Here is a 20,400-nt window from a genome sequence, read left to right on the forward strand (position 1 = left end):
GGTAGAGAATAATCCGTTGAATGCAGAGGCTAGTGGGGTGGAAATTGAGGACAAAGGAAACCCTATTATAGTTCTGGGAGTAGGGGGCAAAGGGTGAGAGCCGAAGTGTGGGAAATGGAACAGACACAGTTGAAGGCCTTGTCAACCACGGTGGGTGGGATTCTCGAATGAGGAAAAAGGAAGACATATCGGAAGTCAAGGTAGCTGTGGGAGTCAATGGACTTACAGTTAATATTCATTGATAGTCCATTCCCAGAAAAAGAAACAGAGATGTCAGGGTAGGGAAAGGAAGAGTCAGAGATGGACCATGTGATGGTGAGTGAGGATGGAAATTGGAAGCAAAGGTGATAAAACTTTGCAGTTCAGGGTGAGAGCAGGACAAGCACCAATACAATCATCAATGTACCTGAAAAAGATGTGATTGAGGGAGTCTGAGCAGGAATTGAACAAGGAATGTTCCACATATCCCACAAAAAGGCAGGCATAGATAGGACCCATGAGGGTACCCAAAGCAACACCTGTTATTTGGAGGAAGTGAGTGGAGTTAAAGGAGAAGTTGTTCAATGTGAGAACAAGTTCAGGCAGCGGAAGACTATGGTGGTGGTGAATGGAGACTGGTTGGGCCTCCATTAAAGGAAGAGGCGGAATGCAATCAGACATCCTGGTGGGGGACAGAGGTATAGAGAGGTTGCATGTCCATGATAAAGAGGAGACGGTTAGGGCCAGTAAACTGGAAACTGTTAAAGTTACAGAGGGCATCAGAAGAGTCACGGATATAGGTGGAAAGAGACTGAATAAAGGGCGAAGAATAGAGTCGAGAAAAGAAGAAATCATTTCTCTGTCATCTGGTCCAAAACCTATGAAAATGGGAATCTGCATACTGCCACAGCTTGTCCACTTATATCCAGGCATTTATAACAGTGTTGCTGATCGGAGACTACCTCTTAGCTCCAAACAATTTGTTTGCTGCATCTTCCAAAGTAAGACTTGTAACTCCTCCTCCTGATCCACCTTCCATATGTTTTCAACTGCCAGCTACATGCCTTTAAATTTTTCACTGTGCAGCTCTGCTTTAACAGTGAGCAACAGCCAATTTAACAGTTGCTGACTCATTGGACATTCTGTTCACTTAGCCAGCATGTCAGCCTATCCTTTTGAGAATTAGTAAAACGAGTCAACTTCATGAGGTCAGCTCTCTGTACTACTTGCACAACGTGTACACAAGGCCTTCCTTCTGTTACTGTAATGATACTGCATAATTTGGCCTTAAATCTGTGGATAATATTTTACAGTTTTCTTTGCTTTATCAGTTTTCAGATTCTTTCAACTTTAATCCTCACAAGTGGCTTTTGGTGAACTTTGATTGCTCTGCCATGTGGTAAGTTATTCATATGATGTCTGCAATCTGTTTTTTAATTCTCAGGATACACACCTCAACATCATGTCTCCAGCTTAAGATGATTGTCCCTTTTCGGCCTCTATTGTTTGCCGTTCATCCCAATACTGTTGAAAAATGACTTGGTACTTGCCATTTTAGACCAACTTTGTTGGATCTTCAAGTGGGCATTGTTATGATTTTGTTTTTTCTACTAGATGTTCTTTGCAGTCTCAACTTATTTGCCACTCCAGAAAGCAGAATCCATGCACCTTGTGGACAAGTGCGTGTCTTTACCTAAGGTGCAAACAACAGCCAGAATGTTAGGAATAAACCTTACAAGATGCAGAAACAGCTATCAGTAATAGTTTGTGTATACTGTGCCTTGTAATACACAATTGATCATGGCCAACAATACTTCACACTACTTATACTTATTGGCAGATTTTCCATAGTTGATGTAGTATAATGACCTCAAAGGATTAATGCTGGAGACAGTGAGAGCAACCCTTCCCACTGTATTGATAATGATATAATAGTCACATGGTGATGGGCTTTGGAAGAAGAGTAACAGCACAAAGGATGCTAGTGGAGAGTGTAAATAAAGATGTGTAAATAATAAGTCATTAGTTAGCCAGACTCAGGACTTATCGACAATGCCCTAGCTATACTATAACTACAACACCACACAACATGGTGGCACAGTTAAATGACCAGAAAGTACTAAAGACAGCTTACCTCGTGAAGTAGCACCAAGACAACAGAAGATCTCGTTGGGAGATTGCGAAGAGCTCCAGAGTTGCTCCATAGCCAAAGAAGATGTGGGCAGTCAGTGAGTCAGCTACGCAGGCATTCAGACTGCACCACAGAAGCATGGTGGCCTGCAATGAAACATTAAGGTCCAGCAATCGGGTTCCAAGTCACAGTAGAGGGTGCGCTCCAGGATCGGGTGAGAGAATTTTAAAAGGGGACATTGTTAGCTAATGGCGCACTGAGTTGGAAAAATGCAGAGAGAGGTGAAATGGTGACTCGGGAATCGGGCGGATTCGGCAGCCATTACTCAACCAGACTGCAGAGACAAAGTGCGGGAACTTGCAGAAAGCACGGGAAACCCAGAGAAAGAGCGCGAACACATCCATTAAAGTAAAAAAGATTTAAAAAGAAAGGGGAACACTCTAAAAAGCCTAACAAGGCCTGGGAAAACAAAATGGATTAGAAATTTAGAATGTCTGAAAGCTTCCATGATCAGGAAGGACCCTTTCAGGTATACAATTGGTTCTTATGGAGATAAAAGATTCCTACGATTTAGGCTAGCTTCCCAGCTGCATACTAAATCAGAAGCAGAAGAAGTAAATACTCTTTTATACTCTTTGGGTGCAATTGCAGAGGACGTGGTTGTGAGGCAAGGAATAAACGAGGCTTCTGATAAATTTGAGGATGTTCTACAAACCTTCGACAAATATTTCAATTTAAGCAGTAACAAAATTCTGGAAAGAGCAAAATTTAACAAGCAAGTCCAGAAGATAGGCGAATCCGTAGATTCTTTTATAAATGACCTGTACAATTTGCCTGAGGGATGTGACTATGGAGAATTGAAGGCAGAACTGATAAGGTACCGAATAGTTTTCGAATAGCTGATGAGTCTTTATCAGATCTCTTACAGTCGAAAGATGACCTTACATTCAAAAAGACAATTCAGATTGTACAACAGGCAGAACTCTGAAGATAAAATAGAACTGTTCTGCAGGGTGAAGAGAAGCCTTGGATTAGAGAAATCCAATGACTGTACAGTTCTTGAAGCCAAAGACGGAGAGGCAATCTGGAGAGAAGAAGACATATGCAGATGAGAAGGTGCATGACACAGGGAGACGGTGCCAGCGCTGTGGAGCCAGGAAGACCCACAGATGGAAACAGTGTCCTGCTCGTAAAGCAGAATGCTTCAACTGTAAAAAGACAGGCCTTTATGGGAAAATGTGTCAGAGCAAGACCTCAAAATCACAAAGCAACAGTCCTTCACACAAAGAGAGCTGAATGAAGTGCATCAACTTCCAGCAGAAAAGGAACCAGGAGATTTCCCAGGAGAAATTAATGACCCAAATCAAGGGATTTTGGATGGTGGACATTTATGTAAACGGACACCTAATGAATTTCAAATTGGATACAGGTGCTATTGTCACAGTTCTGTCAGGCCAAGAGCCATGGTTGATGCGGCATTGCTGACAATCGGTGGACAAACACGCTTGCATGGTCCAGGCAGGATCCAACTGAAAGTGAAGGGTAAGTTTCAAGCAACTCTCCAATATAGAGGGAGATGAATTATGGAAACTCTATATGTCTTGCAAAACCAAGAATTTTCCCTCTTAAGCAGAAATGCGTGCTTAGATTTGATCAAGAAGATTGATGAAGTCAAACATTCACAGGTAAACAGTTGGTTTCAAGCAGACTATCCGAAACTTCTCAGGTCTAGAAAGACTGAAGACAGAGTATAGAATCACGCTTATAGAAAATGCCAGACCAGTATGTATCTTTACACCCAGAAAGATACCACACCTATTGGTGAACCAAGATCAAGACCAGCTGGAAGAGATGACCACAATGGGAGTCATTTCTCCTGTTACGACACCAATGGAGTGGTGATTGACGATGGTTCCAGTCCCAAAGCAAAATGATCCTCTTCGAATCCATGTGGATTTAACGCAGCTTAACAAAGCAGTGGCACAGGTAATTCATCCAATGTCCACAGTGGATGACAGTTTGACGCGATTGTCTCAGAGCATCATGTTTACAAACTCAACACCAATAGTGGGTTTTGGCAGGTTGCCCTAGGTGAGACCTCAAGATTACTAACCACATTTATAACCCCAATTCGGAAGGTTTTGTTTCAATCAGTTACCATTTGGGATAACTTCCTCACCAGAGATCTTCCAATGGTCTATGTCTAGCATCTTAGAAGGGCTCAAGGGAGTTATTTGTCACGTGGATGACATCCTGGAACAAGGGCAGTCAGTAAAGGAACATGACCAAAGAGTTTGAGCAGTTTTACAACGGCTTCAAGAAGCAGGGCTAAAACTGAACAAGAAGTGTGAATTCACCAAAACATCAATTCATTTCTTGAGACACATAGTAAGCAGTAAAGGTATAACGGCAGACCCACAGAAGACATGAACCATTACAGAATTCCCTGCTCCTACTTCCATTCAACAGCTTCAAAGATTCCTTGGAATGGTGAATCAGTTAGCCAAGTTTCTACCTCATTTAGTGCAGGTAACAGAACCACTAAGACAACATCTCAAAAAAGATCAAGTGTGGAGAGGTCTCGGAGATCACATCAAAAACAAGCATTCCAGAATATTAAAGAAATGCTCACATCACTGGACATCTTGGCACACTATAACCCTACACTACCAACAATGATCGCTGCAGATGCCTCCTCCATGGGGTTAAGGGAACCTGATGGTTCTCACAGACCAATATACTATGCATCTAGAGCTTTGTCTGAGACAGAGACAAGGTATGCAATAATTGAAAAAGAAGCACTTGCCTTCACATATGCTTGTGAGAAGTTTTCTGATTACATTGTTGGATTGACAGTCATCATGGAGACAAAACATAAACCTTTGGTCTCTTTATTGGATGGAAAGGAGATCGCAATAATGCCTCCAAGAATCCAAAGATTTTGTTCAAGATTGATGGGATATACTTACGAGACCATATATGTCCAGGGAAAGATGCAAACGTCCACTGATGCGATATCAAGAGTGACGGTAGAGCACGGACACAAGAAGATGTGAATTTTGTGGACAAGATAGAGTCATATTCGCAATATACTGCACAACAATGGCCGGCAAACTTCCAGAAACTGCAAGAAATTTATCACGTCCAAAAAAACGATGAAAGATATATTCGTATAAGGCAGTTTTGCACACAAAGATGGCCACAAGAATTTCCTAGTGGGAAGACAATGAAACATTTCTATGAATATAGAAAATACTTCATAATCATCGTGATTTGCCAGTTTATAAAGGCAGACTAGTCATTCCCAGTTCACTTAGAGCGGATATCTTGGAACCTCTACATCAAGGCCACATGGGAATAATGACGTGCAGATCAGGGACACAATCATCAGTGTGGTGGCCAGGTATATCCAAAGACATGGAAAATCTGATCCAGAACTGTCAGATCTGTGCAATACAAAGAGAAGAACAGCGTGAACCGCTGATAACTACTCATTTTCTGACTAGACTTTGACAACATCTAGGTATGGATTTATTCATGTTCAACGGAAAGTCCTACATAGTCATCATTGATTATTTCTCAAGGTGAATAGAAGTGAGAAGGTCATCTTCAACAACAACAGAAGCAGTTATGAGTTCTACAAGACATCTTTGCGACACATGGTATCCATGACGAAGTATTGTCAGACAATGGACCACAGTATGCAAATAAATATTTTCACACAGTTTGCGACAAAAATGGGATTTTATCATCTCACAAGTTCACCATGTTATCCACTGTCGAATGTTGACGCAGAAAGAGATGTAAGAACCATAAAGGCCTTATTGAAAAAGAATGAAGACCTTTTGACCTCACTTCTAATTTATCGATCTACACCAATGATGTGTGGACTATCACCTGCAGAGTTGCTGATGGGCAGGAAAATAAAAACACATCTTCATCTGTTGCCTAAAAGCTGCTTCAAGGATTGGATGTCCAGGACTACGAGAAAGAGACCAGGAAAACTCTTATAGAAGGCAACAAACTCAAAATTACAACAAAAGATTTCCTGCCAGAGACTAACTGAAACTGAATGAAGGTCAAAGAATATGGATACGAGACCTAGAAAGGGAAGGTACTGTAATCCACAGAGATGAAATCTACCAGAGATCTTATGTGGTACACACAACGCAAGGGAACATACATAGAAATAGGAGAAACATTATCCCCATTGTCCAGAAGCAACAGTCAACCATTTATTTGGAAGAACCAGATGATGATGAAAACATCCAGAACAAACAGGATACTACAATCCTTTGTAAAAGTCAACCTAGACAACGATCCCGATTTACAAGGAAAACTACTGATCATCCCACTCAGACTAGAACAAGATCAGGGAGAGTCCAGAAACCTCCTAAAAGACTAAATCTGTGAAGTCAGAGACTTGGAGGAAGAAAGGGTAGTAGGTACAGTCAAGAATGTATATAGGTTAAAGAAAATGTATGGATAAAGACTTGTGGGGAGATGTAGTGTAAGGATCTGAAAAGGTTAATGCTGGAGTCATTGAGAGCAACCCCTGCCATTGTGGTGATGATGATGCAACAGTCACATTGTGATGGGTTTTGGAAGAAGAGAGTAGCCGCACAAAGGATGCGAGCTAGAGAGGCTTGTGGATAGTGTAAATAGAAATGTGTAAATAATAAGTTATTAGTTGACCTTATCCAGACTCTGAGACTTTATTAACAATGCTCTAGCTACAAGACAACTACAACAACAATGCACAACTGTTGACAACAAGTTTATCATGACAGACACTGAGTTAATTGAGCTAATCGCATTACAGCCAACTTCTCTTCAAATTCGAGGACTTTCCTGTAATATGACTAGCACATTTGACAGACATTCCAGATGTTCAGCACTTGTTAGGAACAGGGCTTTCAAGAGAAGCTTGTCTGAAAAAAAAATGTACCTAGATGTAGTGCCACCCTTTTTGCCGCTGTTTTCTTGGTCTCAAAATGGCCACTGCCTTTTCTGGGAGAAAAATTGGCAGGGCTTTACTGGATGTTGGCACATGAACCCCATGGCTTCCTGTGCTGTCTTAATTGCCACTAAAATATGTAAATGAGCTGACCAGGTCTAATGAACAGCAATCCTGACAGTGCTGCATTTGGACCGTGTAACTGGATCCAAAATTTTGATGAAGATGTGCTCCGAGGGTCATTCTTGTGTAACTTTGCAAAATCAAATTAAGGTCCTCTTTATAAAGAATATTAAAGTTTTATTTTCTTTAAAAGAATGAACAACATCAGGAGTAAATATTTAACATTCATTCTGTTCTAAGCTTGACAATATCCCCAGAAAATGAAAATAATGTTTAATCAGCAGTGAAGTACTGTTAATATTTTTCACCTGAAGGACTGTATGAATCATCTAGTTGTATGTTATCACACTTGTAAAAGGGCACAATGATGTTCGGTTACTAAGGAAATATCCTTTCTATGCTCATTTAGAATGTTTCATCACGTGATAGAGATAATTATTCCTGGGCTGTTAGTCTTTTGTGATCCATTTTTCTAATTTCATGCTCACTGAATATAAGGAGGCTTATAGCTCTGCAAATATGTAAACATAATAATATGAGTTGTGTGAGCATTACAGCAAATACTAAATTAGGAACACAACGATTGCTTCTGTACATTGTGGTATAATTCATAAAGATATATTTGCATCACATTTGGTATGATGTGCAAGTAAATAGATCAATTGATAAATATTTTGTCACTTTCAGGGTGAAGAAAAGATCAGAACTTATTGGAGCTTTTAAAATGGATCCTCTTTATCTAAAACATCAGCATCAGGATTCTGGTATTTTTCAGATTACTGTTTGTTATAATATTTTTAAATTGCGGAGTTAATGGAGCTAATCTTTATCCTTTGTTTGAATGCATCTGACATCAATAAAATTCCTAACTATTAGGAGCTGTGCACAACTGCCAAGTTCCAGGGGGTAATTATACTGATGGAGAATAAGCACCTTGTTGTTCCTGCAATTTTTGAGAAAGTACTGGTTAGATACAGGGTCATTAACAATTGTTTTTGTTGGTTTTGTCATCACCAATAACAACAAGAACAATAATAATTTACATTTATGTAAGGAGGGTGATGGAATTTGTTGGGGAAACAAAAAGTGTGGTGGGGTGAAGACAGTGGCTTTGGTCTTCCCAATATTTCATTGGAGAAAATTGCAGCTCATCCAAAACTGGATCTCAGACATGACGTCCTACAACAAAGAGGCAATGGAGGGAATATGGTGGTGAGGCAGAGTGGGAATTGTCAGCATAAATGTTGAATCTGGTGTCATGTCTTTGAATAATGTCACTGAGGCACAACATGTCGATGATAAATGGGAACGGGCCAAGGTTAGATTCTTGGGGGACTCCAGAGGTAGCAGTGTGGAAGTGGAAAGAAAACCCATTGTAGGAGATTTCCTGGCTATGACTAGATAGGTAAGAGTGGAACCAAGCAATGGCCATCTCACTCAGCTGGATATTGGAGGATAGGCCTTGTCAGAGGATGTTGTGGTTGACCATGTCAAAAGTTTGAGAGAGGTCGAGAAGCGAACCAAATGTAGCTGACAAAGAAAGAATGCGGGACAGAATATTCAATCAAAACTTATCCCTGTTCCATTTAATAAGGCATTGGTATCTAGTATAAAAGGCACTAATGAGTAAATTTTGTGATTTGGAACTCCTGCCACAGAGCTTAGCGTTACAGGAGTGCATATCGAGAATTTGGTACAGAAATCATGATTTTCCATCCGTTCACTGGGAGACAGGGAGTCAAGGGAAACTAACAACTAGGCAGGGTGGATAGGTGAGTAAGACTTAATACCAAATATTGGATGAGTTAGAGTTTATGTAGCACAGACTTTGGAAATCTGTTGAGAGCGCTGGAGCTCAAAGGTAACAAACACGAATGGTCAGATAAGGATGGAACTGGGTGACGTTTTGGAAGCAGATATAGGCATTTTTGTGATCAATAGGATCGAGCAAATGAAGCTTAGCTAAGGGTCAAACCTTATCCAAGGACGACACTTTGACATGGTGTGAAGGCTTGTGTACTCCTTAGACCCTAAGGGCTCTGCTGGTATAACAACAACAACAACTTGTTTCTAGATAGCACCTTTAACGTAATAAAACATCCCAAGGCACTACACAGGGCATTATAGAACAAGATATGACAGTGAGCTATATAAGGGGACATTAGGCGAGATGACTAAAAGCTTAGTTAAAGAAGTAGGTTTTAAGGAGTGTTTTAAGGTAGGAAGAAGAGGTAGAGAGGTTTAAGGTGGGAATTCCAGAACTAAGCGCCCAGGCATCTGAAGGCACAGCCACCAGTGGTGAAACAATTAAAATAGGGGATGAGCAGGAGGCCAGAGTTGGAGAAGCACAGATATCTGATCATTGTAAGCCCAGAGGAGATTACAGAGATAGGGATAGTGATATAGCCATGGAGGGATTGAAAACAAGGATGACAATTTTAAAATCGACATGTTGCTTAACCGGGAGCCAATATAGGTCAACAAATACAGCGGTGATGGGTGAACGGGACTTGGCATGAATTAGGACATGGCGTCAGAGTTTTGGATGGCCTTACTTTTACAGACAGGAGAATGTGAGAAATCAGCCTGGAGTAGCTGACCCATCTGCAGTACCTATGCTGTCTCAAGTAATAGCAAGTCCTGTCATCTCAAATCTTCTAGCTTGGCTCAGTGGTGCACTCTTGCCTATGTGTTATAAGGTTGTGACTTCAATCCCCCCTGCAGATCTTGAGTAAAAAATCTAGGTTGCCACTTCAGTGCAGTAGGGATTAGATGTCGTCTTCGATGAGATGCTAAGGTGAGTACTTATCTAGAAATGTTGATGAATGTAAAATATCCCACAGTAATATTCAATGAAGAGCATGTTCTTCAGATGTCCTGGTCATTATCCCTCAACCAACACCAAGAAATAACTGCTTAATGGGTCATTATTTCATAATTGTTTTCACGATCCAGCTATTCATAAATGCTATGTTTGCCTAAACAACAGTGATCACACTTGAAAGTGTAATTCATTAGCTGTGAAACACTTTGGGGTATCTCGAACTGTTAAAGGAACTATGTCAATGCAAGTTATTGCTTCCTTTCCCATTCCATGATCATCTGCTATTTTTCTCCTTTATTCAGTAAAGTTCCTCGCAAAAAGAGAATTTATGCCACTCCAATGCTGCTGACTTCACTGCCAATATTCTTAAGTTTTCTTGTATTTTGTTCATCTTTTGAACTCTGTTGGTTCTCTAAGGTGATTTAACATCAGCTTCAAATGTGTGGTGAACACGACAGGTGAATGAAGTAATTGCAGAGTAAAATGTTCACATTTCACATCAGTTGCATTTAACAAGCAAAATGGTGAGTCAGTGTATTTATGTCTACACCCAAGAGCAATTAAGGAGCATGAACAAAAGTTAGCACTTCCTCTATTACAGCTTATTGTCAGCACTAATGCACATCCTTAGAATTTTGTGCACTAAAATTCTGTTTTGTCCTGTTCGGAACTGGCAGTGTTTTTCTGGTAGGCACTCTGATCACTTAAGAACAAAAGAACATAAGAAATAGGAGGAGGAATAGGTCATTTGGCCCTTTCAGCCTGCTCTGCCATTCAACAAGATAACTTCAGTTATTTTGACAAGTTACAATTACAAGATTTTGACATTTTCCTCAAAAGTGTAATCTAGACGTAACAGTGAAATGCCTTTAAAGATCAATTTCACAACATACACAGCACATGCAATGTCTCTTCATTTCTAGCTCAAGTGGGGATTTCAATTTTCAAAGGCCAGCGCTTTCCCACTGTAGTTGATCACAGAGCAATCAATTGCAGAACAGAAAGTGTCCAATTTAGATACGGAACATTTTATTTGGCACCGGCATAGTTGAGTATAGCAAGGCACACTACGAGTTTCCACCTCTCACCTGAGGCAGGCACCCAAGTTGCACTGCAGATGGCATGGACACCAACCTGATAGATGAAAATGCTCCTGACTGCTGAAACGGGAATGGTGCCAGGGATAAGTATTAACAACAACTGAGTATGATCCATAAACTTTTGGGGTGTCAACACTATTTAAAGTACTGTTTAAAAACTCTTTCCAAATTCAGTTTATAACCTAAGGAACATACTTATCTTGCTGTGCATATTATTCTGTTTACTCTGTTAGACCGATTGATATGAGCTACCTTTGTGTCTATTTAACAATTTGCAGTTGCACTACAGTATTAAAACAAATTAGTCACATTTTGCAATAAATTTTCTCTGTTTGTTCTATATTCCAGGACTAATCACTGATTATAGGGTGAGTGCCCTTACAGCATTTTTAAAACATAATGATGTGAAATAGTCTCATGACTATAGTATATTTTTTCAGTTCTAGTAAGGTTTAGCACCCAGCATATAGCTAAATTTGTAAGTTATTATTTATCGATGCCTCCAGGTTTGCAGTTAGACTAAAGATATATTTATTGAACTAAATTTCGCTTTTCTTGGAGATTTTCCTCTCCTGAAGATGATGACTTCTGTTAGGGTAATCACCCTCTGGTACCTCACCATACTAGTCATTCCTCTTGTGAGCCTAAACAGTGAGTGTTATCGTGGTGTTCAACAACTGGGACCTTCACAGTCAAACCCAATCCTCCCCACTGTCCACAAACACATCCTAAAATGTTACTGGATAATGCTCAGAGCAGAAACTTGTGGCTGATTTTTCTCTTCTGTCGCCTTGACATGCTGAAGCCAATTGTAGCTCCTCTACTGCCACCTGGCAGTAAACAGTTAACACAGCATAGAAAGGGATTAAAACTGGGATCTTCTGGTTTAGTTATATGATGCTTTTATTGCATGAGCCATTGGGGAGCAAATTGAATTAATACAGCGTACTATTTACAAATTGTCTCCAGTTAAAATAAAAGTTAATATAAACCAGCAATCATTTTGAATCTATAGTCAGTGCTACAGGTTGCTGAGCCACCAAACGCAACTATTAATATTGCACCTCCTTGTTTCACTTTTATTGTTGATTTCAACAGATATCAGACATATCTGACCCGTATCACAAATTGGCATTTCTCAATTTTTGAAATCAACTTTGAAATTTATGAATAATTAATACGTGATTGTTCCAGAGGTTCCTCAATTAATATATAAAATGGACTTTTTAATGCATGACTTTATATCAAATTTGGAGCTACAGGATAAATTCACCAATCATCCTTTCTCAGTCTAAAGCTACATTCAAAGGGAGCACAGGCCAGATAGGAAATCAACACTACTGTTGATTCTCTGATTTGTGCTTTCCTTGAGCAGGCCTCTTCATTTGGAGTGTGAGATCGGTAAATTTATCCATATATTTTTCCTTGTTTGTTAATTTTAGTCAAGAAAAGTCAGAGTATAAAATGGAAAATACTGTTTTATGCTCACACTTAATTTCTCACTAAAATTAGCAAGGAACATATACCCCTTGGTTTTGAATTGATTTTGCAGCAGTCCACTCAGAGAATCTCTGATAGGGAAATGTCCTGCCAGAGATATAATAAAAAGAGGGCCACTTTCGAGTGATACTCTATAATCCATACAGAAACACTATAATAAAAACAAGAAATGCTGGAAATACTCAGCAGATCTGACAGCATCTGTGGAGAGAAGCAGAGTTAACGTTTCAGGTCAGTGACTCTTCTTCAGAAACACTATATATTGACCTTGATGTTGTCAAGGGAGGGAGGAGAAACATCAGAATTCTTGCTTCCTGATTGTTTCTGCTGAATTAGTGTGTTTGAAGATAGGATCATGCTCAGCCTTGTGGCTTTGCTAGTCAAATAGCCTTCAGCTGTTAACTCAATATTGCAGATAAGGAATAATCACTTGAGAAAAATAGTAGAGTTTCATTCATTGAAATAAACAGCATCATAACTACATTAACATTGGTATAAGCACCCAAATGAATCCCCTTGTGCAATAAGCCATCTTTCTGATACGTTTCCGATTACTCCGACATGGTGCAACCCCTGTGGCTTCAGCAGAGCTCGAGGCAGACTGCTCGTTCCCCTGCTCTGAGACATGAGATGCCCATGGCGGATGTCCACTAGGTCTCAGAGTCTGTGAGGGCCCCAACAAAGACTGCCCCAGCTGCACCTGTGCAGGGACAGACTTAGTCATGTGGGAACGAGGCAGCTTGTGCGGCTCTGTCTGACGTGGGGTCAGCAAAGGATGAGAAGTGGGGGCACCTTGAGAAGAGCCCCTGCTGTCATGAGCCCTCTCTCCATCTTTGCTCTGATGGCCTACTGGCACTTCCTCGCGAGCCAAGAGTGGGAAAGAACTTGGATGCATTGAGCAACCAAGGTGAGGCTTTGCTCCAACCTGTGCAAAGTGCCAGTCAGAGTGTGCAGACCATTGGTCTGGGCCAGCATGCACTTGGTCATTTACCACAACTGATGCTCTGTGCAGGTGGCCACTCTTTCCATGGAGGTGGACATCAGTGCAAATGCCAGAGACATCATGGAACTCATGCTCGAGATGGACTCCTCCAATCACTCTCCACTGCCTATGCAAATGCTGACAGAAGCACACACATTTCCTGTTGCTGTTTCACAAGTTCCCTTTCTGTGCATGACTCCCAGCACGCCCCGACACCCCACCACCCCGCGCCTCACCCCGAGTCTCAGCATTAATGTCCGGTTGATCCGAACTCGGAGTGTCCTGCACCCTCCAGGGACTCTCCACTGTCTGTTCCTGTCTCCAGCACCTGCTGCTGTGCTCATATGTGATGTGCGCCTCACCATGTAACAACTTAGCTATCTCTAATGCCAAGGTGTATCTATCTGCGCTGGTGGAGGGTGCGTATGAGTCATGTGACATGCATCCTCAGAGTGCTATCCCTCCTCTGAGGACTCCTCGGCCTGTTCCCTGAACATCTTCTCCATCACCCATGAAGACCTGAGGGAGATGAAGGATATAGAAACATAGAAAATAAGAGTAGGCCATTCAGCCCTTCGAGCCTGCTCCGCCATTCATTGTGATCATGGCTAATCATCCAACTCAGTAACCTGTTCCCACTTTCGTCCCATATCCTTTGATCCCTTTAAACCCAAGAGCTATATCTAACTCCTTCTTGAAAACATACAATGTTTTGGCCTCAACTGCTTTCTGTGGTAGCGAATTCCACAGGTTCACCACTCTCTCGGTGAAGAAATCTCTCCTCATCCCAGTCCTGAATGGTTTACCCAGTATCCTTAGACTATGACCCCTGGTTCTGGACTCCCCCACCATCGGGAACATCCTTCCTGCATCTACCCTGTCAAGTCCTGTTCGAGTTTTATAGGTTTGTATGAGATCCCCCCTCACTCTTCTGAACTCCAGCAAATATAATCCTAACCGACTCAATCTCTCCTCATACGTCAGTCCCGCCATCCCAGGAATCAGTCTGGTAAACCTTCACTGCACTCCTTCTATAGCAAGAACATCCTTCCTCAGATAAGGAGACCAAAATTGCACACAATATTCCAGGTGTGGCCTCACCAAGGCCCTGTATAATTGCAGCAAGACATCCCTGCTCCTGTACTCGAATCCTCTCGCTATGAAGGCCAACATACCATTTGCCTTTTTTACCGCCTGTTGGTTACCTTCAGCGACTGGTGTACGAGAACACCCAGGTCTCGTTGCATATTGCCCTCTCTCATTTTATAGCCGTTCAGATAATAATCTGCCTTCCTGTTTTTGCTACCAAAGTGCATAACCATACATTTATCCACATTATACTGCATCTGCCATGTATTCACCCACTCACTCAACTTGTCCAAATCACCTTGAAACCTCTCTGCATCCTCCTCACAACTTATCCTCCCACCCAGTTTTTGTCATCTGCAAATTTGGAGATATTACATTTAGTTCCCTCATCTAAATCATTATTATATACTGTGAACAGCGAGGGTCCTAGCACCGATCCCTGTGGTACCCCACGAGTCACTGCCTGCCATTCATAAAAAGATCCATTTATCCCTACTCTTTGTTTCCTGTCTGCCAACCAATTTTCTATCCATCGCAATATACTACCCCCAATCCCATGCGTTTTAATTTTACACGCTAATCTCTTATGTGGGGCTTTGTCGAAAGCCTTCTGAAAGTCCAAATAAACCACATCCACTGGCTCCCCCTCATCAACTCTACGAGTTACATCCTTGAAGAATTCTCGTAGACTTGTCAAGCATGATTTCCCTTTTGTAAATCCATGCTGACTCTGTCCGATTCTACCACTGTTCTCCAAGTGCTCTGTTCTAAAATCTTTCATAATGTATACGAGAATTTTCCCCACTACCGATGTCAGGCTGACTGGTCTATAATTCCCTGCTTTCTCTCTCCCTCCCTTTTTAAATAATGGAGTTATATTAGCAACCCTCCAATCTGTAGGAACTTTCCAGAGTCTATAGAATCTTGGAAGATGACTACCAATGCATCCACTGTTTCTAGGGCCACTTCCTTAAGTACTTTGGGATGCAGACCATCAGGCCCTTGGGATTTATCGGCCTTCAATCCCATCAATTTTCTCAACACCATTTCTCTACGAATACTGATTTCCTTCAGTTCTTCTCTCTCACTAAACCCTGTGTTCCCCAGGGTATGATATTTGTGTCCTCCTTTGTGAAGACAGAACCAAAGTATGCAGTTAGTTGGTCAGCCATTTCTTTGTTCCCCATTATAAATTCCCCGTTTCTAACTGTAAGGGACCCACATTTGTCTTCACGAATCTTTTTCTCTTCACATACCTATAGAAATTTTTACAGTCTGTTTTTATGTTCCCCACAAGCTTGCTCTCGTACTCTATTTTCCCCTTCCTAATCAATCCCTTGGTGCTCCTTTGCTGAATTCTAAACTGCTCCCAATCCTCAGGTCTGTTGTTTTTTCCTGGCGAATATGAGTTTGATCTGATTGTGGGCCGAAAGACTCCACCTCAGCCATCCGTTGGACCCCCGTTGGAATTCTATAGCGGACAGGCAATTAACTGCCCGCCGTTAGGGATGCCAACCCTTTAAGGGACAAGCTCCCATTTCCAGATGGGTCGGCAGCTGTTCAGTATGGCAACTGCGGAAGACCCTGCTGTACAAAGACAGGGTATACAGGTGATTGGGGTCAGGATGAGGGGGGGAGAGGGTTGGTGAGGTTGGCGGGCATCTTCCCAGGGGAGGAGGCAATCACCAACAGAGGGGCCCTGGATGGCTGTCAAAGGAGGGATCCCTCAAACATGCTAGGAGGCTGCCAGACTTTACCTAGCGGTGTGTCAATGGGTCCCTCTGCCTTTGGCAAAATTGAGGTTGAGGAGGCAATAGACCCTTAAGTGGCCCTTACTTGGCCACTGAAGGCCCTCAATTGAACTGGGGAGGGAAGGCCATCCTTGCCCTTCCCTGCCCCAGACAAAATGGCAGGGGGCCCAGGTAATGTCGGGAACATCACCCCTGCCATTTTATTTGCCCAACCACCTCCGTGACGCTGCCAAGGGCAGAACAAAATGCTTCCCTGAGAAACGGTACAAACTCAGCATCGTGCAGAGTGTGACATTTCAGTTAGTGATGACATCAATTCAACTTGAAAGACTGTTCACGGCCAAGTGGCACTGTTATCAGGTCTCTGGGCCACCCCTATCTCTCCATTGTTGAAGCCCAGTACGTGTGCCACCCTGCTGATCTCCAGGGCATCTTCCTCCAATGCGGTTAGGGTGGCAATGGCTACAGGTCCACCCCTGGTTTGCTGCCTCTCCCTGGAGTTATGGGCTCTCTTCTGCATTGAGAGGAGGCAAAGAGTTAGGAGTGTGAGAGGTGAAATGTGTGCTGAGGATGGATGGAGAACATTTTGAGGATGTTGACTGTGAGGGATGGGTGTAAGAAGACAAGAGGATGAGGGTGAGTTTGAGCGTTGGCTGTTCAGATGGAGATTTGAGGAGGTAAGTGGAGAGAAAGGAATGTATGAAACTGCAGGGTGTGTTGGTATGTGCAGGAGACCACTAGGGAGGTGAGAGAGTGATGGATGTCACCCGAAAGTGGTACGACACTCACCTTGCCGGACCCAAAGAGGTCATCAAACCTTTTGCGGCACTGCATTCAGGTCCTGGGCACTACACTCCTGCCACTGCCAGCCACCCCTGCTTCATTAGGCTGGCTGGCCTTTTCCTCTCACCCTTGGCATTACCTCCAAGGAAGAGTCAGAGAATTGTGGAGGAGCAGTCTTCCCACATCTTCCTTCCATTCTCCTCCTTTCTGAATACCTCACCAGCCAGATTTCCTTCAGCCATTCAAACCCTACTGGGGTCCCATTAAATAGAGAGCTTTCATTGACAGATTTGGTGCATCACCCTCTCTGATTGGTCAGAAAATCTGGAAGTGGAATGCTGAGGCTGTGCCTGAGTTAAACATCCACGGCAAAGCCCCCTCCGGCAGGAATCAGATTCCCGACCCGCGATAGGTCGTGCCATTTCAACTGGGACTATCATTTGAAAATTCCATCCTCTTATGTCTGAGAAACTGCCAACAACTTTGGACTAAATAACCATTTTACTTTAGTATTGCATACTTAATTTTTCTTAAAATTTCCAGTTTCAGAATTTATATATTCAAATGCTACAATTGTACAAGCAGCATTAGCAAAACACACGATGGGGCTAAAAAAAAATGATAAATACAACAAAATATTGACTAATAAATTCGATAAGGAATTCAAAAGAAACTTCTTTACACAGAGAATACTGAGAATGTGGAACTTGTACCACATGGAGTAGTTGAGATGAGTAACATAGATGCATTTAGGGGAAGTGCATGAGAGAGAAAAGAATAGAAGGATATGCTAAGAGGATGAGATGAAGTAAGGTGCAAAGAGGCCCATGTACACCATAACACTGGCATAGACCTGTTGGGCCGAATGGCCTGTTTCTGTTGTAAATGCTACATAACACAACAATGTACAAAAAGATCAGGGAAATTCACCTTCAATGCTGCTTCTTTGACCTTTTTTTGGCAACTTTGACAATCTACCCATCCAAGCCCGATGGGGCTCATTTGCCTAACAATGCCATTTACCTGTTTTGCTACTACTATTGCACTCCAGGAAAGTTAGATCCATATAGAACAGCATAGCTGCTTTCCAAGTCACTGGTTCAGGTGGAAGTGAGGAGTTCTAGACCTTTGAAAAATCCTCATAATTCGCTTAATGATTTCTGGTAACCTTTTGTTTTTTCAGTTTTGTTCACTGAGACTTCTGGTTGACTACCTCCATAGTGCCAAAAGTTGCACCCCATCCCTAGATTTTTCAACCCACAACCCATCTCGCCACACCCCCTCCATTCTCGGAACACCTCGAGAGAAGGTTTGGCATTTCCCATGGACACGCCTCTCTCCAACTTTATCGAGGAGAAGGAGGAACAACAGCATGTGGAAGTGAAGAGAATAAGGGAGAATTGCAGAAAACACCAGCCGATAGCATGTCTTTAGACAGCATAGATTCTTCAAGGAGCTCCTGGAGGACCTCTAGTTTCAAAGGGTTCGATTGTCCAAGGATGCCATTTCACAACTGCGACCTTTTTCGTGAAGATCCTTAACCTCACTGCCAGAATGGTTCTATCTGTCACTGGAAAAGTAACCACTACCCCAGATTTTGGCATCAGATCCTTTCAAGGTCTCACATGGTATCTATGCATCATCACCCAGGAGTTGGTGCCTCCTGCATTCCACCTTTTCTAAGAGGGCTTGGAGATCTTTCTAAAATTCACACCTCTTTGATGAGATGCTGCGGTGTCATGGTGCCTGGTAGGCATAGATTTGGCAAGAGATACTTCAGATGAGGGTGGATTACCTGAGTGAAGAAAATGCAAAAGGGTCAAGGATAGAATCTATACAGCCTCCCCTAGCTGTCCTTAAGTGCCCTAGTTGAGACTTAGGTTGTTGCCGAGGTTGCATCCCTTCTGCACTGTAGTTTTCTGGGTTCTAAGCTGCTCACTGCACTTTTAGACGTAATTATGCCAGAACTCATACCACTGCACATAGAAATTAATTGCCAGGACCTCTGTCTGCTGATGATTGGCACAAATTTCCAATACAACAACAGTGCATTGGATCGAGGAAATTCAGGGCTATATATGTAGCTTAATGCACGTGAACAAATTCTCTTCATTCAAATAGTCTTCACATTGAGTATTAGCTCCAATTACTTACTCCAGCATAAAGAACAAAAATAGATACCTGTGCTACAAATTACTGGATTTTGTTATTTAAAAACTTTTATTACAGAGGCTATGAGCAGTGCAGGTCGGGTGCCCTCATGGGACAGAAATCACAATGGCGGTATTTCGAAGATAATATTTTAACTAACACTGTTTACATATAGCACTGGCAGATTCCACTTGGGCGCAGATTCCGTTCTCTGAAAATGTGGTTCGTGTTCAGATTGTATGGAGTGAAAGGACTTCAGGAATATATTCGTAAGGTAAGGTACCAAAAGTGATTCATGTAGATATAATATAGAAAGTACGTCACATAAAATCTCTGTGTACTATACTTTGAACAAAACTACAGTTATCCTTTTCTTCCTCTCTCATGTGGCCACTAATGGAGTGTGTGTACTCGCCAAAGAAGTTTGATGCCAAATATGTAATGAAAAGCTCAACAGATCTTAATGGCTTAAAAGTAGTTGGGATTCTGGCAATCGGTGGGAGAAGCCCTTCAGGCTTTCTTTCTCTAGGTATACAGAGGAAAACTTGTGAAAGTTTTTAGAAAGATTTAAAGAGCATCACAGTTCAGCATCAGCCTTTGTCAAAGGTAATGTGGTAGATGAAGTAACAGAGTAGTACCTTTGCTATGTTTCCCTTTTCTGTTAATTCCTATTTAAATGACTATTACTGCTTCAAAAGAAAAATGCTGCAGATACTGGGAATCTGAAATAAAAACAGTAAACACTGGAAATGCTCCGTAAGTGGTTAGCACCGCAGCCTCACAGCTCCAGCGACCCGGGTTCAATTCTGGGTACTGCCTGTGCGGAGTTTGTAATTTCTCCCCGTGACCGTGTGGGTTTTCGCCAGGTGGTCCGGTTTCCTCCCACAGCCAAAGACTTGCAGGTTGATAGGTAAATTGGCCATTATAAATTGCCCCTAGTATAGGTAGGGGGTGGGGGAATTGATGAAAGGTGGGGATGGGGTAGGAATATGGGATTAATGTCGGATTAGTATAAATGGGTGGTTGATGG

The 20,400-nt window shown here is 42.1% G+C and overlaps 1 protein-coding gene across 2 annotated transcripts in view; it reads left to right on the forward strand.

Moving 5' to 3' along the window:
• LOC137346960 (aromatic-L-amino-acid decarboxylase-like) overlaps positions 1-20,400 on the forward strand; it is a 186,284-nt gene that overhangs the window by 141,065 nt on the left and 24,819 nt on the right. For both annotated transcript variants that reach the window (XM_068010926.1, XM_068010918.1), the window contains 4 exons: positions 1,311-1,378; positions 7,878-7,954; positions 11,463-11,482; positions 19,546-19,644. In XM_068010926.1, coding sequence (XP_067867027.1) covers positions 1,311-1,378; positions 7,878-7,954; positions 11,463-11,482; positions 19,546-19,644 — 264 coding nt within the window. The remainder of the gene's footprint in view (positions 1-1,310; positions 1,379-7,877; positions 7,955-11,462; positions 11,483-19,545; positions 19,645-20,400) is intronic.

This window comes from Heterodontus francisci, chromosome 2 (genome assembly GCF_036365525.1).
Source record: "Heterodontus francisci isolate sHetFra1 chromosome 2, sHetFra1.hap1, whole genome shotgun sequence".
Classification (NCBI taxonomy): Eukaryota; Metazoa; Chordata; class Chondrichthyes; order Heterodontiformes; family Heterodontidae; genus Heterodontus; species Heterodontus francisci.